At 39.3% G+C, this 11,947-nt stretch overlaps 1 protein-coding gene across 2 annotated transcripts in view; it reads right to left on the reverse strand.

Moving 5' to 3' along the window:
* The window catches only part of YEATS4 (YEATS domain containing 4), a 27,936-nt gene that overhangs the window by 9,399 nt on the left and 6,590 nt on the right, over positions 1-11,947 (reverse strand). For both annotated transcript variants that reach the window (XM_004700460.2, XM_045291025.1), the window contains 2 exons: positions 5,443-5,509; positions 5,247-5,341 (listed from right to left, as the gene is read on the reverse strand). In XM_004700460.2, the coding sequence (XP_004700517.1) occupies positions 5,247-5,341; positions 5,443-5,509 (162 nt within the window). The remainder of the gene's footprint in view (positions 1-5,246; positions 5,342-5,442; positions 5,510-11,947) is intronic.

Consider the following 11,947-nt stretch of genomic DNA (forward strand, 5'->3'; position numbering starts at 1 on the left):
TAGACAATCTGAGAATTAAAGAGAACATGGCCCGTATTTCATGGTTAGAGCAATCTGACAGAATTTCTGGACCAGACAAAACAGAGCAAGTGACACTGATGGATTAGTCAGAACAGAGAAAGCTTCAACCTGAAAACATAGGGAACACAACAGCACCAGAGTTAGACATCCACTCCGCTGAGAGCTGGCCCACGTCAACATCAAGAAGACTGCAGGACCGGTTTGTCATCCCTTCCTCTCCCGCCACACAATATAGGCAGCACAGTCCCCTCTGGAACTTAGAATTTTACACCCAACAATTCATTACTATGAACATAAGGACATTTTTCAGATAGGCAATGATTCAGAAAGTCTATTTCAGAGACAACATTTCTGAAATGTTTCATCAAGCAAAATGAAAAACAAATGGAAAAAAATGGACCATATGTCACCACTGGGAGCTAATGGACACTAATTTATTTTGAGAAATCCAACACTGGGTGCGGGGAGGGTAATTTCCAAAGGAAATGAAACCAGTTAATTTAAAGCTGTGATATCGGAACACAAGTAGCAGCAGAGCCAAGAGCCAGAGAATGAGAATTCAGGTCCAAGGAGCGAATAAAGCGGAGTGCCTTGAATCAGGAGACTCACTTGCAGAGTGGGGCACCTCCAGGCATTTCAGTGAGGGAGCCTGGTTTGCAGACCCACAGATCTAGTGCTGAGCGCTTTTTGGCTAAGGCTTATGATGGAGTGGAGTGCTCTGTGGGCATTTATTGATAGCACTAAAAGGCTACTTTCTGATGCTTGGCCTCTTGGGCAAGACTCTGCCATGCTTTACTGTAACAGTGAATTAGTCCACACAGCATTACAGAGGCCTCAGTTCAACTCACTTTCATGGAACAGTTAATATACTGGAAGTCCTTCAACTCATGTGGGCTACCAGGTCCAAGGTGAAGGAAGCAGACAGCAGTGTGGATCAGCAGCAGTCAGTATTTAGGGAGCTCAGTGAAGCAGGCCTTGATGGAATCTTGAACCCAAGCACGGTGACAGGATCCACCAGCCTCAAGCTCAAGAAGTGTAGCAATGAGACAAAGCAGGTCTTGAAGGAGCCTCAAGTCTTAGTGACACAATCCATGGGTTGGCTTGGCCCACAGGTAGTGTAAAACACAGGTCGAGGCCAAGAACTAACTAAAGCAGCAGCATGCTTCAGTAACACCAGAAAGCAAGAGAGAGGGGGGCGGGCCTTGCACAGCCATTTATCTCTTTGCCCTCCAATCAAACTGTGACCTGATTAATCCCACATGTTCCTATTGGCCTAGTTGGCATAATAAACTATCACAGCATGCCACTCTGCTATAAGCCTTAACCCAAAGTCAGTCAGCTTCAGCTCCAGCTCTATAGGTCAGCAAAACTCAGCTCCTCCATTAACTGCCCAGGTACACTCCACTCACGTCAACCTCCTGCCCAAGGGCACTCCAGCTTTACTTGTTCCATCTCATGATCTGGCTCCTGGTTCCGCTGCTGCTGCTCCTCTACCACTCCTCTGATGTCAAAACTGTCTCACTAGACCAATAAGGTCCTCTGCTCAGAGATCTCAGGGTCCAAAAGACACTTGCCATTTCTCTTTTGTTGGTAGTGAGATTCCCCACTCCTGCATCGGAGATGGCTCATTTTATGAGGTGGTACTCCCTAAAAAACCATAATTGCTTTTTTAAGTTATGCATTTAAATTTTTTACAAAACAACCTAATTACCTGCAAAGTACTCTTCATTACACATAATACATTTATCGAATCTGCAATTCCATTCTTGGAAACATTTTTAAAACTCATCTGTTTGGATGGCTGATAGCACCTCCCTTGTTTTTTTCACCTCTTCTATGTCATCAAATCGCTGTCCTTTCATGTCCTTCTTCATTTGCAGAAACAAAAATGTCACACAGAGTGAGGTTAGGTGTGTGGGGCAAGAAAGGCATGCCCCTTTTTACCCAAAACTGGTATACTGAGATGGCTGCAAGAGCAGATGCATTGTCGTGGTGGCAAAGCCAGTCCCGTCTACCAGAAACCAGGCCTTTTTTGTCCCACATTGTTAGGCAATCTTTTCAGAACCTCTAAATAGAAAACTTGATTAACAGTCTGACCTGGTGGAACTAACTCCAAATGCACACTATCCCCTTCACATAACAACAACAACAAAACACCAAAAAACAAATGAACATCATCTTGATTTTGATTTCACTTGACAAGTTTTTTGGGGGTGAGGTGACCATGGCGTCTTCCACTGGCTTGATTGATGTTTGCTTTCAAGATCGTAAGAATAGCACCATGTCTCATCATCAGTAAATGACCTTGGGGGAAAAAGTCTGAGTGGCTTTGGAGCTGTTCTTTCAAAGCACAGCATGGTTCCAGGAGATGCTTTTTCCTGGTTAGTCAGAATCCGAGGCACAAATTTCGCAGCCACCCTTCTCATTCCCAAATCTTCCATTAAAATTTGCTGAACTGAGCTCCAAGATAATTCAGATAACTTCCCCATGTCTTCAATGGTCCGTCCTTAGTCTTTGAGCACAAGTACATGGATTTTGTTGACATTTTCATCTGTTCGGGAAGTTGACAGGCATACAGATCGAGGTTTGTCCTTTTTTGAAATGAGAAAACCATTTGTACACTTGAATTTGCCCCATAGCACTGTCCTTGTAAGCTGTGTTAAACATCAGAACAGTTTCTGTGGCATTTTTCCCAAGCAGGAAACAAAATTTCACAGCCGCACGCTGTTCTCTTAAATTGCCCATCACAAAAAATGAGGTTTGAGCGCAACTGGTTTTACAAAAAAATTCACTGTAACTAAAGAGAATCTTCCCAGGCAATACCACTGGGTGCACTAACTCAGAATGAGTTGCTTGATGCTCGCCTAGAGGGAAAAATGTTGTATATCCAGCACAATGAATCCTGTTAATGGGCACTCACAACTGAAGCCAATTAGTTAGTATCTTCCCCCACTTTCTCTTACCAAGACCACTTAGGAAAAGATTGGTGGGAAATACAGAGGCCATGCCTACAGACAGACTTATATTCAATAATTCACTGCATTACACCTCTTAAATTTCTCTAATAAAACCTATAACCATTAAGTCATGTTGGTCAGTTCTGTGCAGCCATTGTAACAGATATTGAACCTGTAGAAAAAAATTAAGAGTGCTGTGGGGAAGGATGACTTGTATCACAACTGATAAAAAGGCTGGTGAGTGGAGACATGGCTGACCCCTGCCTCAATGAACTGGTTGGGGCTGAGGCGTTCCATTCTCTTCTTCCACCTGTGTAGTCAGGGCAATCAGACACCATTTCCATTTGTCTGTTTTACAAGTTGGTACCAAATCTGTGCATCAAAGCTACCTGAGGGGCTGGCTCCATAATAAACAACTGAATTAGATTCTCCAAGGTTTGTCTAGGAATTTAAAAATTTTTAAAAGCATCACAGGTATTTTTTATGTACCCAGTTAAGAACTAATTTTTTGAATCATTAGCCCAGTTTATACGATTTAAAAGCACCCACACAGCAGTACAGAGCGCTCTCATTTCAACTCACTTCTGTGGAACAGTTAATATACTTGAAGCCCTTCAACTCATGGGGGCTGCCAGGTCTAAGGTCAAGGAAGTAGCCAGCTAAGTCTTCCCTCGGCCAATGCAGGCAGCAAACAGCAGGACGGATCACCAACAGTCAGCAGCTCAGGAGCTTAGTGAAGCAGGCCTGGATGAAGTGATGAACTCAAACAATGCAAGATGACAGGATCTACCAGCCTCAAGCTCAAGCGATATACACACCAGCAGCATGGTGAAGCAGATCTTAAAGGAACCTCAAGCTCTAGCGAAGGATCCACGGGTTGGTTGTTCCACAGGTAATGTAGCTCACAAGTTGAGGCAGAGAACTAGCTAAAGCAACCGTATGCTGGTCCAATCACAAGAGAGCAAGAGGCCTTGCCGAGCCATGTATCTCGCTGCCCTCCAATAAAACTGCAACCTGACTAAATCCCACAGGTTCCTATTGGCCAGGTTTGCACAATAAACCTACCTATCACAAGATCATATGCTGTCTGAAATGGGAACTTTTATTAATAATAATAACCCAAACCAAATCCACTGCCATCAAGTCAGTGCCAGCTCATAGTGACGCCACAAGTAATAATAGAACTGCCCCTGTAGATTTCCAAGACTGTAACTCGTTATCTTTCTCATCTTTCTCCCATGGAGGGACTGGTGATTTTGAACTAACTTTGCATTTAACAGCCATCACATTACTACCCACAATACCGCCAGGGTTCCATTTTCATAAATGCCATAGAAGTAGGCAATTTGCTTTTCCAAGCAGACATTAGTAGCAGCACCTGTACTTTGCCTTATGAATTCTTATTTATAACCACTGGCTTAGGCATCATTTGATCACTTATTAGATTGTCATTGATATTGTCAAAATCCACCGCCCCCCCAATTTTGCTTTTATAACTCAGCAACTTTGTGACATTGGCAGTACCTTCATATTATAGATGAGGATGCCAAGGTCAAGTCACATGCTAGGGAATACTTACTGACTCAGGTATTCACAGCCATACCTCATCCTTTTTTCAGTACTCAATCTTTTGACTAAAAATATCAAGCTGTTTTTAACTATCAAATCACAGCTCAATGCCTCATTCCATTTTTGTGTGACCAGTGTAACTAGTCTTAGGCCTTTCACATTTATCCTCATTCATTTTCATTTTGTCAGCTTTTTCCTTTAATATCAAACATTTATACTTTAATTATCACATTATATGTTTTTGTTTTCTAATTGTGTGAGTGCTTTTAAAGCTCTGTACCACTGTACTCTGTACTGTGGACTAATTAGCTGTTCTATTCCTTGGTGCTGTATAAATCTATCTACCTATATATCTATAGATATAGATATGGATCCCAACTTGCTTATCCATAATATCCAAATGATCCTAATGAATTAAAAAAATTTTTTTGCTGTAAGAATCATGTAACTTGTCATGTTATCTTTCCAATAAATATTCAGATTATATCTTATTTCTTCAAAACTAAAAGGGGGTAGAGAGTAATTTTGAAAAGAATTTCACTTAAAACTGAAAATCTTAACTCATATCAAGAAATGCCATGCTTACATAAAATACATCTAGATGAAAATATCAACATATAACTAATTACTCACATGGTAGATTATATTTCCACAATTAATAAAATCATTTATATTTGTAAAGAATAACCTTTTACTCACAGGTCTTTCATTAGGGTCAATGAAAAATATTTTGATGATTATTTCAAATTCACCCCATCCTGTTTCTGTAATTTCATATGGAGGCTTAGTAACAACTGGAAAGAGAGAGGGGAAAAAAGGTACTGATTTACTATTGCTTCCTTTTAAATTTATGTATTACTGAATTAAAATCAACTACAACAAAAGTGTACTTTACCTCTTAAGGGATTGCCATAACTTTCATGTAATTTAAACTGGATTTTCTTCACATATGCTGACATATCCTAAAATATAATTAGAGAAAATTATTTTGCCATCTATATATAAAAACTAGGAGAGAAAAACAGTATGCATGAGTCTAGTTTTATAAATTTCTCAATTTTATAAAATCTAAATTTCTAAAAAATATGAATTATACCTGGGAAATACAGTCTGTGCTGGCTTCATTAATTATGAATTAATTTTATTATATAATAGGAATAAAGGTTTGTAAAACAGTATACTCAGCTTTTGCAAACAAAACTTATGTAACCCATGGTTGCAAAAAATATACTTGACTTAGTCTTATTAGGGTGCCTTCAAAAGAAGGTCCAATCTAAACAGTGGCTTCTGAAGGGCTGTACTGGGCCAGTTCAATTCAAGACATAAAGGTCAGCTTAGATTACTGCAACCATTTTGGGGGACCTCAAAGGACTAATCTTGATAGATTTCCTTGTAGGATACAGGATGATCACAGGTTTATTAGCAAGGTGTCTTAAGAAAATGAAAAACTGCATTGGTGAGAAAAGGCTAAGAAACTTACACAAAGGAATTTCCCCCCCATCATACCAGAGCTCATTCTTCAAAGGCAATGAAGGCTGTCCTATAAGAATTCTGTAGAAAACATTACACTCAATTTACCCTGCAGCCCTGCTCCTGCCCTTTGAGAATTCTTTCTGTTCCCCCAATTCAAAGAACTACAAAAAGGAACATTGTTTTAATCCTCCGAGGATGCCCACACTGCTGTTCTGATGAGGTATAAATCAAAGTGTGCAGGTTTCTTTGAAAGAAGGGTTAGAGACGGAAACATTCAGGAAGGTATAGACCTAGATGGATGTGAGCAGAAATACAGCTTCAGATTCTTATATTTTTGTTTAATAAAGGTTTCCAAAATTTGGTGGCAATACTTTTAAAAAAAAGTTCTATTGGTAAATACTTCACGTATCACACAATTTAATAATTCAATCACATTAAGATTTGTACAATCATTACAACTAATTTCAGAACATTTTCTTCTTGTACTCATTGTGGTTAGCTGCCCATTTCCCCCATCTTCCCCTGTCATGCCCCTAGGAAATTATTAATACAGTTACTGTTTCTAAAGATTGACCTATTTTGGATTTCATATACAGAAAATCATTCAAAACACAAAATCTAAGCAAACAAACAAAGCAATGACTAGAGAAAACCTAGAAAAGCCTCATTGGAAGAGTGCAGAAAATATTTAGAACTGAAGCAACTTTAAAATGGGTAAAGAGAGAAAATGATAAGCTTTTACAAACGTACTACATCTGCCATAATCCACTTTATAATGTTCCCTGACTGTAACAAGGCTATTCACCTTGCTGGACTATGTTCACCTGAGGCTTACTCCATGTGTGGACCCTGCAAATGAGTTTTGGGCTTCCACTGTCATCCATAGCCTTCTGCAAACTGTGGTAATACTTCCCCCCGCCCTGCAACTGTTTTATTGGCACATAATCTATATGTCATATAACTCAGTAGTTCAATCATATCAAGAATTGTACAATTGCCACCACATCTATCTTAGAGCATTCCACCCCCCCACACACCAAGGTTAAATGTCCTTTAAAATGAGTTGTGCACTCATAATCAATTCTAGTGCTCCCTCCCCCTTCTCCTTTCATTACTTACTTCTGAAATCCCCTTTCCCTCCCTATCGCCTACCCCCCATCCCTGCATTCCCTATACCCCCTTGTATCAGTTATTCTCATTATGCATCCACTCCTCCTGCACTTCACAGCTAGGAAGCCCAACAGAAAACAATAAAAAACAAAATCACACTAAGGTAAGGAGTGTGGCAGTACTCACATTTGCTCCTAATTTGTTTTGCAAATCTTTATTTTTTGATAGTTTCACAGACGATACTCTAAATCAATTGCTTTTATTACTGTGGTAAAAATAAGTGTAACAAAAAACGTGCAATTTCAATTTAAAAAATACATTTCAGTGACATCAATTATACTACAAGGTCTTGTAAATACCATGACTTGCTGTTTCCAAACCTCTCCATCAGCCTTAACAAAAGCTAGTACCCTAAGCAATGCCTCCTTTATATCCCTTCTTTCTCAGCCCTGTTGTTGTTAGGTGTCAAGTTGTTCCCAACCCGAAACAACCCTATGTGCAACAGAATAAAACACTGTTCAGTTTGTGTTATCTCACAATTGTTATGTTTGAGCCCATTCTTGCAACCACCATGCCAATTCATCTGGTTGACGGTCTTCCTCTTTTTCACGGTCTTTCTATTTTACTGAGTATGTCCTTTTCAAAGGGCTGATCTTTTCTAATAAAATGTCCAAAGTACTTCAGATGAAGTCTCACCATCTTCACTTCCAAGAAGCATCCTGGCTGTACTTCTCCCAAGACAGATTTGTTTGTCTTTTTGGAAGTTCATGGGACCTTCAATATTCTTTGCCAGCACCATAATTCAGACATATTTTTATTTGGTCTTCCTTATTTAATATCCAACTTTCACAAGCATAGGGGCAATAAAAAATATCATGGCTTGGGTGAGGCATGCATATCAGATATGCACAATGCAATATGTTGATTTCTTGACTGCTGCTTCCGTGAGCACTGATTGTGGATTCAGGCAAGATCCTTGACAATTCAATTTCAATTTTTTTCTGTTTGTCATGGCTGTTGGCTCAGTTGTAAGGATTCTGGCTTTCCTCACATTGAGTGGTAAGGAGCCCCAGTGATGCAACAGTTATGCGTTGGGCTGCGAGTTGCAAGCTCAGCTGCTTATACACCACCAGTGTTCTGAGGAGAAAGACAAGGCTCTCTACCCCTGTACAGAGTGACGATTTGGTTCTCCCTGTCCTATAGGGCCACTATGAGTCAGTGCTGAGTGGATGGCAGAGTTTGGTTTGGGTTACATGGAGGTATAATCCATACTGAAGGTTATAGTACTTGATCATCACCAGCTAGTACTTCCAAGTCCTTCTCTTTTTTAGCAAGCAAGGTCTGTTATCTGCCCGTCAAAGGTTAGTGAGACTGCCACCAAGTCTAATGCCATGTTTTCACGGAAGCCAGCTTCTCAGATGATTTGTTCAGCATACAAATTGAATAAATGTAGCAAAAGGATACAATTCTGATGCACAATATTCCTGAACCATGCATTCTGTTCTGTTGTTCTGTTCAAATGACTGCCTCTTGGTCCATGTACAGGTTCTACACAAGCACAATTAAATGTTCTGGAAATTCCAGTCTTAGTATTAGCCACCATTTATTATGATCCACACAAATTCCTTTACAGGGGCAATAAAACGGAAGGAACTACCTTTCTGGTATTCTCTACATCCACCTGACGTCAGCAATGATATCCCGGTGCCACATTCTCTCTGAAGCCGGCTTAAATTTCTGGTAGCTCCCTGGCAATGTACTGTTACAACCATTGTTGAATGAGCTTCACCAAAATTTTACTTGTATGGGATATTTAGAATATTGATAACCCCCACATTCTCTTGGTCACATTTCTTCAGAGTGGGTACAAATATATCTATCTCTACCAGGCAGTTGGCCAGGCAGTTGTCTTCCAACTTTCTTAGTTAGACAAGTGCTTCCGGTGCTTCATCAGCTTATTGAAACAGTTTAATTGGTAGTGCACCAAATTCCTGGAGCCTTGTGTTTTGCTAATGTCTTCAGTACAGCCAGGAGCCCTGGTGGTGTAGGTGTTACACATTGGGCTGTGATCACAAGGTCCAACATTCAAAACCACCAGCAGCTCCATGGAGAAAGATGGGTCTTTCTACTCTCACAAATAGTTGCAGTCTCAGAAACCCACAGCAGCAGTTCCACTCTGTTCTTACAGGGTTGCTGTGTCAGCACTGACTCGAAGGCAGTGAGTTTGAGTGTTAGTCAGTACAGCTTGAACCTCCTTCAGTATGATTGGTTTTTGCTAATATGCTACATCTTGAAATGGTTGAATATCAACTAGTTCATTTTGATAGTCACTCAGTGTATCCTTTTTTTTCTCTCGCTGTATTCGTTTTATCTTCTTTGGTGCTTCCAATTTTGTTCAATAGTTTGCTTAGACAGTCTTTTTTTTTTTTTAAGATAGTCTTTCAATATTACAACTCAAGTCTTTAATGTTCTTCTTCTGTTCCTTAAGTTTGAGATATACTGGGCATGCTCTTCCTATTTTGCTCTCATTCCAGATCACTGCACATTTTATTATAGTACTTTACTTTGTCTCCAGCTGTCCTTTGAAATTTTCTGTTCATCTCTTTGACTGCATCATTTCTTCCCTTTGCTTAACTACATTTGGAAGCAAATTTCAGAGTCTCTTTTGATTTCCACTTTGATCTTCTTTCTTTTTTTTAATGACCCTTTGCTCTCTTCATTTACCCAACAACTCATCAGGTCTTCTGTTATCAGTGATCAACTAATCAAATCGGTTCTTAAGATGTTCTCAAAATTCATGCTAGATATACTCAAGGTTGTATTCGGCTCTTGTGGACTTGTTTTCATTTTCTTCAACTTCAACCTGAGTTTACATAGGAGCAATTGATGGTCTGTTCAACAGTCAGCCCTTGGCCTCATTCTGACTGCTGATATTGAGCTTCTCCAGAGTTCTTACCTACAGATGCAGTTACTTTGATTCCTGGTATTCCGTCTGTCAAAGTCCATGCGAATAGTCATCATTTATGTTTTTGAAGATATTTATAATGAAGAAGTCATTGATCTTGCAAAATTCTATGATGTGGTCTCCAGCTCTGTTTCTATCACCAAGGCTATACCTTCCCACCACTGTCCCTTCCTGTTTGTTCCCAATTTTTGTTTTCTAATCACCAATTATCAATGCATCTTGAATTCATGTTAGATAAATTTCACACGGAAGAAGGCAGTAGTCTTCAATTTCTTCATCATTAGATTTAGTGGTGATTGCAGAAATTTGAAAAATAGTTTATTACTTTGATTTTCTTGGATGAGTATAGACATTACCTTATCAAAGTTTTACACTTCAAGACAGATCTTGTAATATTCCTTTGACAATGAATGCCATGCCACTCCTCTTGGATTTGCCACTCCCCAGCATAAGTAGCCATATGATTGACAGATTCAAAATGGCCAATATCAGTCCATTTCAGTTCACTAATGCCTAGGACATTGATCTGTAGGTATTCCGTTTTATTTTGGATGACTTTAAATTTTCCTGTAGTCATACTTTACACATTCCACATTTTGATTATTAATAGATGGTGACAAATGGTTTTCAAGTTGGGTTGCTAACCCCAAGTTCAGCCTATCAAAATCACCAACTACTCTGTAGGAGAAAAAGTCTTTCTGCCCCATAAAGATTTACAGCCTTGTCAACTGACTGGGGTGGTTCTATTTTGTCTAACAGGGTCACTCTGAGTGAGAATGAACTTGACAGCACTGTTTTGTTTCGCAGCTGTTTCTTCTCATTTTGAGTCATGTCCCATCAGCAAATGAAAGTCCTGAAATGTTTACTCCATCCAAGTCATTATGGCTGACTCTACTTTGAGGAGCAGCTCGTCCTCGGGCATATTTTCAGTGCCTTCTGTCCAGAGGGGCTCAACTTCCAGCAAAATAGCTGACAATGTTCCCCTGCTATTCATAAAGTTTTCTGTATACCTGACAATGTTCCAGGGGCGAATCCCTCAGAAATGGGCAGCCGATTCCCTCCTCAGCGTCTGGTCTTAGTCTGGAAGCACTGCTAAAACCTGTTCACTGGGTGACCCTGCAGGTATCTGAAATACTGGTGACATAGCTTCCAGCACCACAGCAAAATGCAAGCCAGCAGAGTATGACAAACCGACAGACAAGTGGTGGCCCCAGCCCAAGTAACCACTAATAATCTTGAAATACTTGACTATTTCATAAAATTAGGATTGCAGTATATTTCCCTTTTATGACTTAATATTTATATATTTAACATATTTGGCTTTTACAAAATAACATTGTAATATATTTACTATCTTGCTTTTGTTACAGCATTATTTGTGAGTAATTTGTGAGGCAGATTTTATAAGCATTTTCAAAGACTTTTAGTAATATTTCCACATATTTATTCTACATGTATTTGGAGTCACTATGGTATACAATGCTATATCAGATGCTAAATATACACAATAGTAAGTAAAATAGAAATGACCCTCAAGAACTTCACTGTGGAATGGAGATGCACAATAAAGTAACAGAAAATAATGCATTATGTGTTACGAAGGCATTAGGCACAACAAAGGCACTTTTGAAGTCAAAAAAAGTAGTTCCAAAGAAAATTAAACTTGAATTAAGACCTATAGGATCAATAGAAATGGAGTGAATGGAAAAGAATGAGAGGCTAAAGAGTGTTCTTTGGGAAACACAATAATCTAGTATCAGCAGAATATAGGGTATGAGAAAAAGATGAGACTGACAGAGAAAGATATCCTTCCAGAAATATTTTATGCATTTACAAATATTTTTTCTTTATA

This window comes from Echinops telfairi, unplaced genomic scaffold (assembly GCF_000313985.2).
Source record: "Echinops telfairi isolate 266 unplaced genomic scaffold, ASM31398v2 ScPeMD7_2;HRSCAF=8, whole genome shotgun sequence".
Classification (NCBI taxonomy): domain Eukaryota; kingdom Metazoa; phylum Chordata; class Mammalia; order Afrosoricida; family Tenrecidae; genus Echinops; species Echinops telfairi.